The 20,707-nt window shown below is 38.0% G+C and overlaps 1 protein-coding gene across 1 annotated transcript in view; it reads right to left on the bottom strand.

Annotated features, from left to right (window-relative positions):
• The window catches only part of LOC124595722 (ryanodine receptor), a 690,379-nt gene that overhangs the window by 104,118 nt on the left and 565,554 nt on the right, over positions 1 to 20,707 (bottom strand). Inside the window, exons 77-78 of the mRNA XM_047134588.1 lie at positions 10,360 to 10,453; positions 5,116 to 5,285 (exon numbers count right to left, since the gene is read on the bottom strand). Of these exons, the coding sequence (XP_046990544.1) occupies positions 5,116 to 5,285; positions 10,360 to 10,453 (264 nt within the window). The remainder of the gene's footprint in view (positions 1 to 5,115; positions 5,286 to 10,359; positions 10,454 to 20,707) is intronic.

The raw sequence follows: 20,707 nt of genomic DNA, 5'->3' as shown, positions 1-20,707 counted from the left end.
ATATGTTTCATTAAGACACACTTATTTTATTTCAATAAAACAAAACATATTTCGTGACAAAAATATGCATTTCATTGGCATCACAAGACAGATTTAAAATACCTTCACTGATTTCAGAAATAATCTCACAAAAAAGTAGGCCTCTTGAAAGAAGTGTATAAGGCAGGGAAGAATTGTATAAATCAACACTATAAGTGACAGCCAACAAAATGTTGGTTCCACTATGTGTTATGTCCATTGCTTTACAGGTATTGTGTGGTTTTTCTTTCAAGAAATACGTTAGTACATAGTGTACAAACTGCCAGTGACTACCACGATTTTCTTCTTCTTATCATCCATACTTTCTAATATATAAACTACTTTCGAAGTGCCAAAATGCACTAGAATAAATAAAATGTCTATAAAACACCGCACTGTACAATGTGCTTGTGGTGAGGATCTGCATCCTCATAGTGGCACAATTAGCGCCACTCTTGTGTGACTGGTGTGAAAATTGAATGGACATCATCTTTCAGATGTAGAAACATGCTTACCAACTTTTATTTGTTTCACACAACTCCTTCTTGGTGTTTCAATTTTTCCCCATCAGTGTAGAAATATCATTATACAACACTTACTTACAATGATCACATTACTGCACTATATTTGTACAGAAGTCAAATTTTACTAATGCTAGCATTATCAGATGTTATCAAAAATATACACATCAGCCAGTTCTTCTCATTAATTCATCAATGGAGCAGGAGGAGTACACCACTAATAAATCCTTTAGGCTCCTCTTCAACTGACCTTTATTTGTAGATACATTTTATGGTTGCTTGCAAGTTATTGAATATGTGTGTTCTTGCATAATGCGTACCTCTCTGGACCAAAGCAAGTCACTTTAAATTTTTGTCAAGATTATTCTTATTTCTGGTATTGACCCCATGAACTGAGCTGTTGGTTTGGAAAACAAATACATTTTTAATGACAAATTTCATTTGCGAATAAATATGTAGTACCTCTGATTCCTTAAACAGGCCACTGCACGACGTTCTTGAGTTCACACTACAAATAATTCTTATTACACATTTTGCACACAGAAAACATAAGCTTGGATTGTTGTCCCCAAAATAGTCCCATTGGATATTACAGATTGAAAGTAAGCAGAGTACACCAGCTTTTTTCATTTTTATACCTACTATGACTGACAACATTCACATTGCAAACAGATTTGTTTAGGAACTTCGACAGTTCTGTGGTATGCTCCTCCCAGCTGAATTTATTATCAAGCTATAATGCCAAGAATTTCACACTGTCAACTTCTACTACTTGCTTGTCATCATATTTAGGAATATACTGGCGGGAAACCTCTTACAAGTTCTGAACTGCATACAATGAGTTTCAATATTATTCACGTATGGGCCCAACTGGACCACGCGAGTTACAATCAATCAATGTCACTTTTGATGATTGGCCTTCCTTTGTGTCCAAATTTGTTTCATCCTTTCAGAATGAAGTCTCTTTCTTTCATCAGACCACGGTGTTCCAGTCCGTTTTCTAATTTGCCTCTGACCAACTTTCCAATCAAACCTCTTTTGTCTGAATGTTTTTCTATCTGTAATGTCTGCCTGAGTTATGATGGGTACTTTGAGACCCTCCTTAATTACAGCCATCCATTTAATTGGCCCAGTTTTGACCTTACTTCTGTTTTCATGGAATTCTACTATTTTTTTTTGTAAACCTAGTGGATGCCATTCTTTTAATGTTCCCCTAAAATTTAAGTCTTTGTTTTCTCATGTCACCATGTATGTCTGTGTATTCTTCTCTTTCCTTATAACTTCTCAGCCTATAAGATTGTCCATCAGTAATTTTGGGGCCTAACATTTTCCTAATAATCTTTCTTTCTTTCTTTTGAATTTCATCAATATCTCTCTTTCTACTTAAAATTAAAGTATGTGCTCCATAAAGACATTCAGGTTTGATTACAGTACCGTAATACTTCAGTTTACTATGTTGAAAGTGATTTTTTATTATAACTATTTTCTGCTAATCTGAATGCAGTTGCCATTTTTTGACAGTGAACTTGTTTGCACTTTTTCCAGACCATTTTCCTTTATGATTTCCTCCAAGTATTTAAATTGAGAAACCATTTTTATTTTTCCATATTTCATGTTCAGAAACTTTGGTGCTTGTTTGTTGCATGTCATATATTCCATTTTTTGAATGTTATTTGTAGTCCTATTTTTTCCACAACTTCTTTAAGAATTTCAATTTGTTTTTGAGCTGTGGTGATATCCCTAGTGAAAATTTCCAAATTATCTACAAAGGTGAGGCAGTCTACTTTAATATTATTTATACCTAGCTTGATTGTTTGTTCTATATTTTAACTTGACTTTTGCTCTCACTATTCTATTATTACCTTTTCCAAAACACAGTTAAACAGTAAAGGGGAGAGTCCATCTCCCTGTCTAACACCAGTCTTTACATCAAATGGTTCAGAAATTTACTCACAAATTTAATTTTAGAACTAGTCTTGGTTAACATTTCCTTAATCAGTGTTAGAGTTTTATTATATAGCCCTTGTTCCTTTAAAATTAGGAAAAGAGATTCACGATCAACTGAGTCATATACGGCCTTTTTAAAATCCACAAACGTACATGGAATATTGTTACTAGAATTAAGCGTAATGATTAGTTTTAAATTAAGAATTTGTTCCGGACAGGATCTATTTGATCTAAGGCCTGCTTGGTAATTCACCAATTTTAGGTTCTAACTGTTCGTGGGCTCGACCAAGAGACACTGTGGGAAAAGTTGGTATGTGACCAGGAGAAGAGTGATTCCTCAGTAATTATTAATATCAGTTCTATCCCCTTTTTTATGCAATGGATGGATTAGGGCAGTTTTCCAGTCCTCAGGTATTTTCTCAGTTTGCCAGATATGTCCTACTAATTGAGTGATCTCTTTTATAGTGTTAGGGCCAGCTGATTTTAGTAGTTCTGCTGTTATACCATGTTCTCTGGACGTTTCATTGTTTTAAAGTCTCTTAATTTGTTCAGCTTTTTTTTTATTTCATCAGGTTCTTTAGAGTTAGCGTCGGTGTTATTAGTTTGCTGTGGTTGGAATTTATTTGCTGGCTCTGGACAGTTCAATAGTTTTTTAAATAAATAGCAAATACCTTACACTTTTCCTGGCTGTTACGAGCCAAACTGCCATTTCCATTTTTGAAGCAAGGACTCTGAGGTTGGTAACCAGTTAGTTTTGTTTTGAATGTCTTATAAAAGCTTCTTGCATTGTTCTTTTGGAAGTCTTTTTTGATTTCTAAAAGTTGGGAATTTTTGTAGTTTCTTTTAGTCCGTCGGATTAATTTAGATGTTTCTTTTCTTACAGTTAGAAAGGTGTTGTATGTATCAGCAGTTTTGTTACTATTCCAAATTGTGACTGCCTCATGCCTAGACTTAACTGCTGTTTCACAATCCACCTACCACCAAGTATGTTTTTGTTTCTTTCAAAGTGGAATTAAATTATGTGCTGTTTTGATGAACTTTTCTTTTGGACTTTGCCAATTGTTGGATTGTTTTTTGTCCAGTTCGCTTGTTAGTGGTGGGGTAATTTTAGCAGTGTCAAATTTTAGGATAGCATTTTTTGTTTTGAACAGATTTCATGGTTGAAGTTTTACTTTTATTTGCATTAAATAATGGTCAGAATCAATATTGCCCCTTTCCTAACTTGGACATTTAAATTGTCTTTGTAGTTAGCAGATGAAACCACTACATGATCTATTTGAAATTCCCCAATAAACATGTGGGGTGCCTGCCAAGATTTTTGTTTAGAAGAGTTCTTTTTAAAATGTGTCAACATGATTTTGAGATTAAAATTTTTGCACAATTAGACGCATCTTTGGCCATTTTGGTTTTTCCATTTATGCGCAGGAAATCCACCCACCATTTTCTTACATTTTTTCTCTTTACCTCTTTGAGTTGCGACCATCATGCACTGGTGTTGCTGTTTGCAGTGTGGTCTCAGCTCTCTGAGACTGCAGACGTGTGTGCAAGTTGCATTTATGTGAGTGTTTGTGTGTGCGTGTGTGTATGTATGTCTACTACTGACGAAGGCCTTAATGGCTGAAAGCTTTAATTGTGTGAATCTTTTTGTTGTGCCTATCGCGACTCAGCTTCTTCGCTGTATGGTGAGCAGCAACTTTCTTTCTCTGGTATTGTTACATTATAATTTTAACATGGTTTTACAGAATTTTCGAGATGATGCTATCTAATGTTGCCCAAGTTTTTTTAGTGACAAGACCAAGGCTCGAATACAGTAAGCAAGTTAAGATGAATAAGGTTTGCAGTAGTTATGCAGAGATGGAGAGGCTTACACAGGACAAACTAGTATGGAGGGCTGCAGTACACCAGCCTAGAGGCTGAAGATGATGAGAACAATAACAAGAGGGTGGGAGGAGATGGGGAAGAGCCCTGCTTGTGGATTAAAAACTGGATTTACAGAAACAAAAGATGATAAACAAGTATCACCCACTAGAAACTTTATGTTTATATTAATCTGTATGTGTTTGAAGAGGGACAGACTTTGGGTGATGAAAGAAATCATTCAGTTTTTCTGTTTCATGTGATTATACTGCAACAGTGACATCCAAATATGGACAGAAACTCACTTGCTTGCACTTAGTGGATTCTAGGGCCTTTCCTTCAAAATGTAAACAATGGTACAGCAACTGATAAAGGGCTACACACTAAACTGCCAGTGGATTTCTCACAATAATAACTGTTAAGCTAGAAATAAGTGAAACTGAAAATGTAGCATTCAGTAAACGAAAACAGCACAGTCAACTTAGGTGGAAATTCAAAACCATATTGTCCAAGAAAATAGTTAAGTGTTACAAACTCAATCATCTGACTGTCAATAGCACCTGATCTCAAATTTACAGAAAATATACATTCAAAATGGGACTCAGAAGCAAAGATTTTCATTGGGCCACAAATGTGATGGCTATAAATTTGAATTCTTCAGTCGAAAGCACCAGAAAAATATTTCACCAGTGGAATAATAAGGAAAAAAAAAGAGATCAATATCATATTTCATTGATGTAAGTTCAAGTTTACCTAAGTAGATTAAACTTACTTGGACTGAATTTCAGCATACGACATGTACAGTGGATCTTCTTGAAGAGCTCCAGTTCGTTCAGTCATGGCTCCTCGGCAGAAGGTTGTCACAAGTTGATTTAGAGGATCTGGTTTTCCTTCATCTTCCTGTTCATCACGCTTTTTCAGTTCAGCGTCCTCAAAGGATTGCTGCATTTCAAGGATACAACAAACTGTTAATTCATTCATTGCATTAAACAAGCCCTACCTAATGGGCAACTCTAAACCTAACATCTATGTTAATGAAACACATACAATCTAAAAAAAAAGTTCTGTATATAAAGAAGACTTAAAGAAAACTCACACAAAGCATGGAATCTCACACATGTAGTTATTTTGCTCTCTGTGATGGGAAGAGCATGGGTTAGAATTATTTAACTTTTCTACTGCCCAGTTTTTGGAGTAAAATATCTGTCTGTGACCCTGTGTGTGAAATGGGAGTGTGATCCAAAGGCAGAATTGTTTTGTAAGTGTGCACATGACTATCACTGTGGCATGATTTTATCAGTGCATGTCGTTTAATGCTCTCTTTCTTCTTAGTAGATCATGTAACATTTGGTAAATTCAGCATCACAAATTATCATACAGAAAAGCGTGTGATTTGTATGGTATACCTAGATCGACCCAACAAAGTACAGTACAGGAAATACATCCAAACAAAACTGGGAGGATAACCACAAGTAAATGAGGTAGAAGAAAAAATGTTGAAGCAAGGTATCTTGAGGGTTGCACATTGGGGATTTCCTTTCACTAAACTGGATGATTTTTAGTGAAAAGCTATCTCGATAAAAGAGAAGATATTTTCTAACAAGAAGAATGTGCACATTTTTTCCTCAAGCAGCATTCAGAAGAGCTCCTCATTTGCCCAAGCAAAGTTATTAAAAGAGTTTATGCAGGAGTGAATAACATGACAGTTAAATTATATTTCTCCAATATAAGCCAATGCTAGAAAATCTTCCAGCTAGCAACGTAATTAACTACAGTATGTGATCAAAAGTATATGGACAACCCCAAAAACATACACTTTTCAATTAGGTGCATTGTGCTGCCACCTACTGCCAGGTACTCCATATCAGCGACCTCAGTAAATCAGATATCATGAGAGAGCAGAATGGGACACTGCGGAACTCACAGATTTCAAACATGGTCAGATGATTGGGTGTCCCTTGTGTCATACATTCGTACACGAGATTTCCACATTCCTAAACATCCCTAGGTCCACTGTTTCCGATGTGATAGTGAAGTGGAAATGTGAAGGGACACATAAAGCACAAAAGCGTACAGGCTGACCTCCTCTGTGGACTAACAAAGACCGCCAACAGTTGAAGAGGGTCGTAATGTGCAGACATCTATCCAGACCATCACACAGTAATTCCAAATTGAATCAGGTTCCATTGCAAGTACTATGACAGTTAGGCAGGAGGTGAGAAAACATGGATTTCATGGTCAAGCAGCTGCTCATAAGCCACACATCACGCCAGTAAACGCCAAATGACACCTCGCTTGGTGTAAGGAGCGTAAACATTGGACGATTGAACAGTGGTAAAACACTGTGTGGAGTGACTAATCATGGTACACAATGTGGCGATCTGATGGCAGGGTGTGGGTATGGCGAATGCCTGGTGAACGTCATCTGCCAGCGTGTGTAGTGACAACAGTAAAATTCGGAGGCCGTGGTGTTATGGTGTGGTCACGTTTTTCATGGAGGGGCTTGCACTCCATGTTGTTCTGTGTGGCACTATCGCAGTACAGACCTACATTGATGTTTTAAGCACCTTCTTGCTTCCCACTGTTGAAGAGCAATTCGGGGATGGCGATTGCACCTTTCAACATGATGGAGCACCTGTTCATAATGCACGGCCTGTGGCAGAGTGGTTACACGACGACAACATCTCTGTAACGGACTGGCCTGCACAGAGTCCTGACCTGAATCCTATAGAACACCTTTGGGGTGTTCTGGAACGCCAACTTTGTGCCAGGCCTCACCGACCAACACTGCAGTGCTCTGTGAAGAATGGGCAGCCATTCCCCAAGAAACCTACCAGTACCTGATTGAACGTATGCATGCGAGGGTGGAAGCTGTCATCAAGGCTAAGGGTGGGCCAACACCTTACTGAATTCCAGCATTACCGATGGAGGGTGCCATGAACTTGTAAGTCATTTTCAGCCAGGTGGCCAGATACATTTGATCACATAGAGTTTGAAGAAATCAACATGTCAGATGATCCAAGCAAGCAACAGACAATTACAAAACAAGGGACCAAGCATGCTGAAAAAGTGATGGATTCAACGAAATCTAGTATCTCACTAATGATGGCAACAATTGCTGATGGTAAACTGCTTCCACCATAATGTGTCCTTTTTACATCTGAGTATTTGTGGCACAAGTGACAGGAAGGTCACCCAGGGGGAATCCCTTGCAATAGGAATAAAACTCAATGGTCTGATTTGCTGATATTTGAAGACTGGTTCTTTACAACTGCTTTCCTCTACTTGAAGAAGCAAAATGGACCAATAGTGATGATTGGGGACAACTTCCTCAGTCATGTTTCCTTACACATTACCAAAGAGTGTCAGTGGAACATATTTCATTCATTTTCCTTCCACCTAACAGCACCTACCTCCTCCAACTACTTCTTGTAAGCTTCTTCAGACCAATGAAAGCAGTGTGGAGAGCTGGATCAACTGAATGGAAGAACTACACTCGCGGGACCATTCCTGAGGATACTTTTCCATCTCTTCTGAAGCAAACACTGACTAAGATTCCAGCAAATTTACTAAAAACATAATGAGTGAATTTTGGGCAGCAGGCCTAATCCCATTTGATCCAGATCATGTATTACAGAAATTGTCTGATAATGAGGGGGGCTGGCAAAGCTACACAGAGGCATGGACTTCCAGTTTCTAAGAAATGCTCAACGATATTTGTTATCCTCCAACTAAATCTGGTAGTTCCTGCTACCACAAAGTAGACATTCCTCCTGGGAAATCAATGATGGGCCATGGCTTCCAGGATTACGAAAACACTGCAGAAACATGTGATAGTGCTTTGAGCAGTAGAGAAAGTGAAAATAACCCATTATCCAATGGAGTTTTGCTGCTGATTATGAACACATATCTTGAAACAAGGAGCATATGAGGCAGTATGTTGGAATGGCAACAAATGTTAGTGCAAGGGAAGTATGTGTGAAATTCTTGCGCCCACACAGCAACAGTAGAAACGTATTTGTGTTTGCTGATCCGAGGCATACAGCTTCAGGATGGTAGGTCTGCAACTGTATAATATTGAGGAAAACTTGATAAATTTTTATTTTGTCCATCTCAGTTGTAAGAATATACAATTTATTGCTGCAGTGGTTACTTGTTTTGGGCTGACCCGCCCATTTTCAAACCTCACACCTTGTTATTAATCATAACTAGTTTTACAACATGGTGCCAAAAGGTGTGAATAGCTTTGTACAAGTCAAACTGTGAGCAACAAATACTCTCATTGATAAGACAGCCTATTTGGCAACTGTTATACCTGAATGTCTCATAACAACTGCAGCAATAAATTGTATTTTCATGGAACTGAGATGGACAACATAAAAGATTATCAAATTTTCCTTGTATTTGTGTTTCCCAATGTCCTTGCTGAAGACACAATACAAAAAGAACAAGTTCTCTGAGTATGTACTACGCCAGTTGAGAAGAGGACATTTATTTTTAGAAAAGATGTGCTTTGACTCTAAAGCCATCGTAACTTAACGGCCAGCGTTTGAAACTTAATGCTGAATATTGAGTAAGTGAACTGATTTTGATCTTGTAGTATAATGTCTTTGTTTTGTTTCTGTTTTTAATATTTTGATTTATATCTTCAAAAATTTGCAATTTAATCTATAGAAAATAAGACCCAACCTTGAATATATAAAACCTTTAAATAAGTAAAATTTGTTATTTCAACTTTTATCACTTATTCGTTATTATGAACATCCTTGAAATGTGTTAAATGTCACTAAAATCAAATAAGAATAATGTAGAATTTTAAAAGAAAACATCAATTTATGTCCGAAATACTCCCATGTACTTTGTAACTGCAGACAGGGATTTAAATCCATGGGGTGATTTCGGACACTTCATTTATCAAGTTTTTGTATGTACAGCCTCCTGAGGGTTTGAGGGACTTCGTCATTCAATTATGTAACAAAATGGAACACCTACGGCTGTCCTTATGATGTTATTTATTATATGTCAACCAGTTTCAGTGCTTCAGTACACCATCTTCATGCTTTAACTGACACTGAGGGGGTTAACTCACACCATATTGGAACTTATGGAACCAAGTATGTGATTTGAGTTAACCCCCTCAGGGTCAGTTAAAGCCTGGAGATGATGTACTGAAGTAACAAAACTGGTAGCCATGTAATAAGTAACATCTTAAGAATGGCTGTAGGTGTTCCATTGTATTATGTAACTTCATTTATCTGTCTCAGGCAAGTATACGTACACACAAACTTTCTGTTTTTAGGATATATTATTTGTCATACACTTCCATAACAAACAACGTAATCAACATAACCAATACAAGCTATGGTGCAAATAACCTCAAAATGGTCAGAAATCACCCCATTTGACAGTGCGCCGAGAAAGCCTACAGTCGAAAGGGTGTTACTTTACACAATAATCACTGTGGTAGTAAGAGATAATTCCTCTAATCAATTATTCAAAATGACAGTCACAATCACATTATTTATTTTGCCGCCAACCTGTTTCAACCTGCAATGGGGTCATCTTCAGGGCATGGAGTTGTCACCCTGCCTGTGCATGGGAAGGGTGACGACTCCAGCAAGCGTCCAAATGGTGTAAATTGCCCTGAAGATGACCCCGTCGCAGGTGGAAACCAGTTGGCGGAAAATAAATAATCCGATTGTGACTGTCATTTTGAAAAATTGATTATAAGTAAACCAATCGCTGTTATCTCCACACAACTATGTTGTCTAAAAAAATAATTCCTCTGTCACGATAACACTTCTGTGGTCCGTGAGAAGCAATTATGCTACCATATTGTAGCCTCAAGGGCACATCTGACCTAAGCAAGTTAACACTTTAAGTGCAGTTACTGTTATGTGTTAAAAAATAATTTACAAAAGTGAATTAGTATATCCAGAAAGGCACAACAGTTAAAATTAAAGAAAATGTGCAGTAAAAGCTACGCCACTGATAATTATAACCAGTAGTTACTTACAGTCAGATCTTCAATCATTATCTCCTGGCCAACATTCTCATCCTGCAGCCACAGATCGCAATAGGAACGCACATAGATGTTGATAGCTCTGTGCCTGTAATAATTTTTTTTCTTTACAGAAGTTGTGAAAAGAATAAAGACTAAATATAACTTTAAAAGTCATTGTGTGTACTAGAATTTATTCTCGTATGTTTTGAGAGATAGACATAAGAAATTTTGCTACTGTGGGAGTAGAAGAATGTTTATTCAGCACAGTGGAGCATCTTTACAATTTAAATACTTAGTACTAATGATTAACACAAAGCTTATACTTGTATGTTGTCATCACCAGTCTATAAATTCAGATTCTATTTCTTTTCATGCCTTTTCAACAAAAAGTACCACTTTTTTCCACATCTTTGGTGAGCAGAGAAGAGATTCCTCTTTTGCAGTGTTATCTTAACAGCTGTTTCTGTTGAAGGCATTATGACACAATTATTCTTAGAGCCAATGGGGATACCAAAAAGTTACAAAAATTTCACTACATTATTACCATGGGATTTGCTCTGCCAGTATATTCGTATGTATCTTCAGAATATGTACACACAGCTATATGAAATAACCCTCTCTCCCTTTTTTATGGTTATTGCATACTACATTTTTATTATTTGCCTTTACTTCCCTACATGTTTGCTGTATGCAAGATATTAAAAAAACTGTTATATATTTTGAGAGGCACTAGCATGGACCAAAACAAGCCAAACATGTCCAGTAAACATGGGCACTAAAATGTTTACCGTAAGAGTTATGAGTGCTGGTTCCTCTTCACTACCGTGAAATGTATCTCTACTACTATAATCTCTTTCCCGTTACAGACCTACAATAATAATATGTTATGTACGAGGGTGAGTCAAATGAAAACCTTAAATTTGTAATAAAAAATTGAAGTTTCACGCCATTATGCTGTAAGTTGGTAAGCGTGCTACAAACAGCATGCAGAATGGCCTGTAGGTGGCAGCACAGTGCAGATGCACACATACCGTCGAATCAGTATAAAGATGGCCGCCCCACTTGCGACTTGCACCAGGGAAGAACAGCATTCTCTTATCCGGTTTTTGCGTAGTGAAGGTGTGAAACCTTTTGAAATTCATCGAAGAATGAAGGTTCAATATGGTGATGCATATTTGTCACAGCAGCAAGTCTATGAATAGAGTAGAAAGTTCACAAATGGTGTGACTTCAGTGGAAGATGCTCCTTGTCCAGGACAGGCATAATGAGTTGTGACTCCACAGAACATTGCAGCAGTTGAAGCCATAGTGAAGGAAAACTGCCGAGTGACACTGAATGACATTGCAGCATGTTTACAGATTATTCATGGGTCAGCACACCACACTGTGCATAATGTGCTCCAGTTTCACAAAGTGTCTGCAAGATGGGTGCCACGGCAGCTGACTCCTGAAGCAAGAGAATGATGTGTTGATGCTTGTGAAGAACTTCTTTGGCGCTTTGAACAAGAAGGTGATGGCTTCCTTGCAAGAATCGTTACTGGGGTCGAAACATGGGTTCACTTCCACCAACCAGAAATGAAGAGAGCGAACAAAGAATGGCGCCATTCCTCATCACCAAAACCAAAGAAGTTTCAAACAGAACCATCATCAGGGAAGGTTATGCTGACTCTCTTTTGGGACAAAAAAGGCATCAATTTGGAGCAATAATTACATGCCTAGAGGGACCACTGTCACCAGTGCATCATACACAAATAAAATGGCACTATAGATCATATTGTTAAATTTGGAAAAGAATCATAATGTGCTCTAAAACCTTATTTATTAAATATGAAATAGACAAAATGAAAACCATATGCAGTGTTCTTAAAAGGGAGCTGGAAAAGAAATGTGAAAGAGAATCCAACACAGAAATAAGACATGGTGTCAATATGGTTAAAGAAACATGCAGTTGCAAGTGTCTTTAACAATCATTTTCTAACAGTTGCTCAGAATACAGGCTATAAGAGCTCCGTCAAAGACACTATGAACCTTGTGAAAGGAACTGGATTGCGCAAAATAAGACAAATGCACAGAGCCCCTTTCAGTCAGTGAGGTGAAAAGGATCATCACAAAAATGCAAAATAAAAATACATCTGGCTTTGATAACATTGCCACAAGGGTACTTAAACATCATGATAGTGCTATTTGTGTAATACTTCATCATCTATTTAATGAATCCCTTCTACAAGGTATTGTTCCAGACAGACTGAAGTAGGCCATTGTGAAGCCACTATTCAAGAAAGGGGGCTGTTTCAAACTACCACTCTATCTCCCTTTTAACATTTTTCTCAAAAATTCTGGAGAAACTGATGCATGGGAGAATTGTTGAAGACCTGAACATCAAAAAGGCACTTACTCATTGTCATTTCAGCTTCCAAACAGGCCTATCAACTGATGACCCTATATTTTCCTTTGCCAAAAATGTTTTAGAAGCACTTAACAATAGACTGGCATCTGATGGTATATTGAGATATAATAAAGCTTTCGACTGTGTGAACCATGAAATCCTCGTCATGGCTTAATTGATGCAGTACGGATATGTCTTAGATTGTACCTAACTGATAGAAAACAGAGGGTATCACTTAATCATGGAGATGATACAATAACTTCACCTCACTGGGGAACAGTAAATACAGGGCTGTTGCAAGATTCTGTATTGGGCCCTTTGTTCTTTCTTATTTTTATTATTACCTTCCACTATGTACCAAAGCTATCAGCAAATTTACTCTCTTTGCAGTTGAAACACCAGACAACGATCTTTCAACAGCTGCCAATAATGTTTTCTCTGATCTCCAAAAATGGTTCAGTTTGAGAGGGTGCAGGCTTTTCTGCTATTTTATTGCTAAGAATTTCAATCAAAAAACTATTTCACTAATATGAAAATCCCATACTAACTTGATGTATAAATCAACACATGTAAACAGTTGTGTGTATGTGTGTATGTGTGTGTGTGTGTGCGTGTGTGTGTGTGTGTGTGTGTGCATGTTCATTTATACGTCAAGCTATAACGAAAAACATTTTGTTCAGGTGGTTGAATGTCAGAGTCTGAACAGAATGTCAGCTGCACATAAAGACAGAAGCTAATGACTAATCTCTTGTCTGACATATAGGCAATGTACAATAAATTCAGATTGTAGCCCCAAGTTGTTGGAATACTGATTTAATAGACACTAGTACTGAATCACGATTTAAGAAAATTTCACCTAGTCGGGAGATCGGCGACTACTACAAAGGTGTGTGGTTTATTTGTAACACACACCTTGACTGAACTCTCGCAAGTTACAATGGTCTAACTTTGAATGCTAAGAAAACCCACTACAATCAGTTTCATAGGTCTCAAAAGTTCAGGAGGACGTAAATTAAAATGCATTGATCAAAACGCACACCAGGTACAGTTAATGTATTAAACACTAGTATATGTAATATTTATTATTACAATTTTGTAGATGAATACTATAGCCTACCTTATCACTGAAATTTTTATGCTTCACTTAATAATGTACTTTTTAATAACTCTATAACTTACAATGTGGAATAACTGTAATTTACGATTTAATTATGTTATACTTCGGTCCCACTGCAGTAAATGCCGAAGACTGCAACTATTGGCATATTTTTTCCTGTATGCATGTTATGTTACAATTTGTAATTATTAGCATATTTAGTTACTGTCCACAAGTATGGTTACAATATTTTAATTTTTAATTAAAAAAAAGGACTCACTCCAATCCATGCAATTCTTCTGTTTACTGGAGCAACAGAGCAGAAATAAATAAATAAACACCACAAACAAATGAGGACACATTCCTCTGTTACTGTCCACGAATACAGCATGCAGTTAGCACCTGTTGGTGTTCTCATCTCGTCGAGGTCTCGTGTTCTGCCAGTGGTCTGCGTCATCTTAACACGATATTTCAATGTTGCAACTCAAAATCTTCATAGACGTTCCCTGAGACAGTCTGCATGGTTGAGTGGGTCTAATCTTTATTCCTGGGCAGTGCCTGGAGTTACGTCTACTGTCTGCTCTGGATGGGGCATTCCCTCTTCAGTCCATGCCCGCGAGGTATGCTTCCACACCATTGCAGGTGTTCCCTTTTTGTTCACATCCACTGTGGCAGCCTCTTGTCACAGTGGCTGCATCATGGTGTTCCGTAATTGGGCCATGCCTGTGAGGTGCGTTTTCTGCAGTCTTGCATCACTGTAGGCATTCCCTATGCCATCTGTGCCACTATGGCTATCTCTTGCAGCATTTTCTGTCTCCTAGTGTTCCATATTCAGTACGCACTCACCACGTGAATTTACATGCTGCTCCAGATCTTTTCTATTCCGTCTAAGTCCACTGCTGCTGTCTCCAATTGTGGTGGCTGCCTCCTGGTGTTCCATACTTGGTCGGCGACCACGAGGTGCATTCCCTGGTCTTGTGCTGCTGCAGGCACCCACTATGCTGTCCACACCCACTAAGGCTTCCTATTGTAGTGGTGTCAGTCTTCTGGTGTTCCATATTCAGTCCGCACCCACAAGGCGCATTCCCTGTAATCTCATGCTGCTGCTGGAGTTCCATATTATGTCCACTCCCACTGCAGCATGCCTCTTGTGGTGGAGACTGCCATCTGGTGTTCTGTATTAGTTTTGCTCCTGTGAAGCACAATGCTTAAGGTCTCAGGTTTTTGATGTTGTTACTGCAGTTTCTGAGGTTCATTACTGCAGCTAGGAATATGGAACACTGGGAGACTGACACCACCATGCTTATAGTATTGTGAGACTGCAGAGAAGGCACCTCATGGTCACAGAATGAATACAAAATCCCATGATGCAGCAACTGCCATGGTATACTATCACAATAGGCACAGGTGGAATAGGGAACACTTGCAGCAGTGAGGAAGAGTACCTCACGGGCGCAGATCAAAGAGGGAACACTAGATCTGGAGCTGTTGGCAGACAGAACTCCAGGCACCACCCAGGCAGGTGGAATAGGGAACACTTGCAACAGTGAGGAAGAGTACCTCACGGGCGCAGATCAAAGAGGGAACACTAGATCTGGAGCGGTTGGGAGACAGAACTCCAGGCACCACCCAGGCATAAGTACAGAACCTGGCAAGCAAGGCTGCCAATCTAGGGAACATCTGTTGAAGACTTCAAGTTACAACATTGCAGTATTGTGTTGGGAAGATGCAGACCACAAGCAGAACACCAGATACCAATGAGAGAACAACAAATTGCTTGGAAAATCAAAGAGATTACAGCTGTTAGAAATTTAGTGTCGTTAAGTTAAACCATATTCACAGTTATGAGTAAGTGCAGAGCATATATTTTGTAGGTAGTTATCGCAATGAAGAGCTTGCAGTAGAGGAGACTTATAAGTATTCATAGCTCTTAAGGAAAGCACTTTAGAGTCCATGTTTACAGGACATTTTGTCTTGTTTTGGTCCATACTACCACCTTTCAAAATATGGAATTCTTTCTTTGATATCATGTATACTTCCAATACTGTGATAATTTTTCAAGGCTGCAATAATTTTATTGAAATATTAATCACCTTTATAGCTAGAATCTCTGTGTGCAGTAATTCCTTGTTATATAATTGATTTGTTAGGCAATCGGTAAAGAAAGGAAAATTAATGGTCCCATGTAGCAATCACAGTTTTCACAATGGCTGCAAAATATTGTGATTGTAAAAGAATCCATTGTACATTTTTAAGAGTCACCTTATATAATACAAGAAACAAGTTAGAATAATGACAATATTATGAAAAGGCAGATTGAAACTCATCATATGGCAGAGATATTGAGTCACAGACAGGCACATCAAAAAGACTGCTAAACAAGTGAACTTTTGGCCAAAAGGCCTTCTTCTAAAGTAGCAAAACATACAATTCACACAAGCACAACTCTCATACACACAACCACTGTCCACTTTAGAAGAAGGCCTTTTGGCTGAAAGCTCACTTGTTCGGCAGAATTTTTGCTGTGCCTGTCTATGACTCAATGTCTTCAGTACATGGTGAGTAGCAATCTATCCTTTCCATAATATGGTCATTATTCCATCCTGGATTTTCCATTGTTCAGACATGTTTGAATAAGTACTCATTTTAACATTAGCTACCACAAATGAGGCCTCAATCCCAACAGTTGTGACAATACTATAATGAAAACACACACACACACACACACACACACACACACAGAGAGAGAGAGAGAGAGAGAGAGAGAGAGAGAGAGAGAGAGAGAGAGTGTTGTATTGAGCAAGATAACATAAAGGTGATGGACTTGCATTCAGGAGTGGCCCCATTGAAATCTTTGTGTGAGTATCGAGATTTAAGTTTTTAATAGTTCTCCTAAATCTCTTTAAGTGAATATCTGGATGGTTCTTTTGAAAAGAGTATGACTGATTTCCTCCCCCATAACTGTCCAGTCTGAACTTGTGCTTTGTGTCTAATGACCTTGTTGGAAAATAAAGAAAGAAAGGAAGACAACAGAGTTGATTAATACATAATGGTTTTTAGAAATAGTCAGTTGTCAAATAGATGCATAAAACAGATGAGTCCTTTGTGGTAGAATTCTTTACCAATTGTGACGTGCAGAAGCTGTTTGTATCTGTGTAGAGGGTGGAGAAAATTTGATTTGATTTCTGAGGATTAATACTCATTCTCAATAACAGTCAAGATGGAGAGCAGAAGGGCCTGGAGAGATGCTTAAGTTTATCCAAATGTTCATTAAGTTTTTCCAAAACAGATTGACCGCTGCGCATCACACTGCCATCTCAGAAATTACATCCTTGTTACAGAATATCATCCGTACCTTAGGACAAGCTTGTGAATCTCAGTAAGCCACATAATAATTGGCTGTGATCTGAGTTTGAAAAATACACATGGTTCCAATGGAAACCACAAAACTGCAGCCCCCAGTATCACAAAGCTATCTCCTCATAGGAAATGTGCAAACTAATACGTATGTTTCCTTAGGAGCTCACTGAATATAACTTCAACCTCTTGCAAAATAACTGCAGGAAGATTCAGTAGACAATACCGGTTTTTTACAACCACTGCTGGTTCTCAGCAGCTCCTGAGTTGACTAACATGAGGGTCTTTCTAAAAGTAAAGAACATTTGTTTGTCCAGACATATTGATTCCAGATAATGCAAGAAAACTTTTTTACAAGAAATTTTGATATATTAGCTATTTTTCTATTTAATCATCATTCAAATTTAAAGATCTTTTGTAGTGCTGTAGTTGTTGAATAGTAACTAATATCCTCATTGAGTTAGAAAGAAAAACAGACAGACTTCAATTTGGAGGTAATTCTGGGTTCTAAGGCAAAGGCAGATCTTCAAAAACTTCCCACATAAAATGCCATTGCGAATCCTCCTTCAAAGCAGCAGAATGTGGGCAAGCATTACTGTAGAGAAGCACAATGTCGCTGGACAAGAATCTATGTCATTTGTTTTGAAGGCACAATCCAATCTATGAAGGGCCTGACAGTAGGCTGCTGTACTTACAGTCTCTCCTCTAGGCAAAAAGTCAATAAGTAGGTTATACTTTTACCCAGAACACTGTGGCCAGAACCTTTCTGCTACTCACAATTTGTTTGGCTTTTCTTGATTTTTTGAGGATCATTCCATTGACTTTTGCTTCCTTTATGGACTTTTACATGAAAATCAGATATCGTCACCAGTAACAATGTGGTTCAAAAACTGTTCACTATCCTTGTAATGCCAAATGAGAAAGGTCAGTGCAATTCCCGTTCATCATTTTTTGTGTTCATCTGTCAAAAGTCAAGGAACCCACCTGGCACACACTGTTCTATAGCCCAAATCACAACCAACAATTTGACAAGCAATCATGAAATTTTATGAAAGCACAAACTGAGACCATCAATAGCGAAACATCTAGCCTGTTGAATTTTTTCCTCAATCCTCTATCATTCATCATCATGAATATACCTTTGTCTGCTATAAAACATGGTACACCATCTTCTAAATTGAAGCTTCCCTCATCACATTTCTACAAACTTTGCTCATCTGCCTGTATATTTTGACAGGTTAGGCTTTTTTTGAAGTCAGGATCTGTTTTATACAACTAGCCTCACACTTTGTGGGATCACTAATTTTTTCATGCATTTTAAAACCACACTAACAAACAATAAACAACTGTTCCTGCTCCCTGTTAGTGTCATACTGATGTCAAAGATTAGGAAGGTCTTTGACAAGATGGCACAGGTGGGGACAGAATTACGTGGCTTGTCAGATGAAAGCATTCTTCATTTTTAGAATGACCCTTGTCCATTTTTGGTGTATGTCAGAGGTTTGGAGCTCGCCATCTAACCATCAATGTACGGTATGTGTACATTCTGTCAGAGTCTTATTACAGTAACAGATTAGTTGTGATGCTGATAGAGCTCTGACATAATTTGCATTTCAGCTACAGTTCTTTGTGAGAACCTTAGCGTTCAGCCAGAAAAATGATGGTTGTTTTTTATACTTTACTACTCTTCACTAATGATCCCGTATGAGAAATTGTTAATGTTGTAACATCCCTAGACACAGAGAAATGTAACAGGCTGCCTCTACTAGCATGCTTGTAGCACTCCTGATGTAAACTGTATTGATGTCAACATCCCTCATGGATTACGCTTTAGACCTGTTCTGAATGGCCGACTGCTATCTACAAGGCTGTACAAGGAGCAATCTATGATCGTGGGACTCATAATCAGCATGTCGCCAATCTCTCCAATTGTTATTGCCAGTAAATGAATCCTGCTGATGCTGCTGCTTCTTTATTCAAGCAGTTCCTAATCTGGTCTCAAGAAAGTTGAAAAAGTACTGGGAATTGAACCCAGGTCCTTCCATGCCAAAGGCAGTGATGTTAACCATTTAGCTACAGAAATGGTTTACTGTGTTAATACATTCAAATTTATTTATCCTTTTTTGTATATTATTTCATAAATTTATGAAAGTCAATACTGTTAAAACATAACCCAATGTTGCATAAAACTTCCAGGCTAATAGGCTGTGGTCAATGTATTTCTTCTCCAACAATGAGACATCTTCAGAGGTAAAGTGGCAAACTGCAACCAGAACTCAAGGGAGCACTGAACATACAGGCAGTTTAGAGGCCACCAAAGTTCACCACATGATGTTGGCTACAAGATTATCTCTGGTAAGGCCAACATCCTCAATTGAAAGTAATCAATTGTCATTCTTACATTGTAATGTTGACATCCAAATTTTATCTAATTTGACATCTTCCTCTTTTCTGTTAAAATTATTATGGTGTTTACAAACCTCAACAGCTTCTCTAAAGAAAAGAGGAAAGTACTAAATTAGATAAAATTTGGATGGCAATGTTGCAACATAAGAACGATGATCAATTACTTTCAATCGAGAATGTTGGGGTTACTAGAGGGAGTCTCGCAGCTGACATCACGTGATGGACTGTGGTGCCCTGTACACTGCCCGTACATTCAGCACTCCCTCGAGTTCTGTTTGCAGTTCTCTGCTTCACCTCTGAAGATGTCTCCTGCAGCTGGAGAGAAAACATTAGGACAAAGCTTTATATATATGGAACACAGCCTATTAGCTTGTAAGTTTATGTGATGTCGGTAACAGGTGTGAAAGCTTGCATTGTATGATAGCCCAATAGTTTTGCAGGCCCGTCGTTTCTGATTGTATTGTGATGTACTCAAAATTCTGATACAGAAAGTATAAACTTAATTTGTTTAAATTCACGTTTCAGACAGTAATATGGAATTCTTCATGAAAACCCCTATTAAAAGGCAATATACTTCAAGTCTACTCTAACAAACATGCCCCCCTTCATGCTCATTTTACAAAGATTACTTAATGTACAGAAGTGAAAAAATCTTTCACAATGTGAGCACTAATTAGCAGTTTTAGATAATTTGTAATTATTATGAAAAAAGAAGTAAAATAGGAATGAATGAATGTTTCATCAATATATGTGCATTCTGTTGATGCTCTTCACATATATACAGCCAGATTTCATTGACCTGATGACACGATATTTTGACAGTCCAATTGGTCGCCACCTTCAGATGAGATTTCAGGTGCACAATCACGCTGGAATTGAAGTAACATCAGAGATGATGCCCTTTTATATCCAAGGAACAGAACACTGTGCATGCACGAGAAGGGAATTATTGAGGGAAATAAGAATCTTTTAGTTCTTCCTGCTAATAATGAAAGTGCCACTGTTCTTCTCTCTCATGAAGATTATTTGGCAAAAATGACTTGTTTTTTGGAGGATTCTGCATATTGTAAACTACAGGGTGATTCTACAGACCAGATAAAATGGATGATCATCTCA

This window comes from Schistocerca americana, chromosome 2 (genome assembly GCF_021461395.2).
Source record: "Schistocerca americana isolate TAMUIC-IGC-003095 chromosome 2, iqSchAmer2.1, whole genome shotgun sequence".
NCBI classification, from domain to species: domain Eukaryota; kingdom Metazoa; phylum Arthropoda; class Insecta; order Orthoptera; family Acrididae; genus Schistocerca; species Schistocerca americana.
The sequence above is the reverse complement of the archived record's forward strand: the minus strand, read 5'-3'. Positions and strand labels throughout refer to the sequence as shown.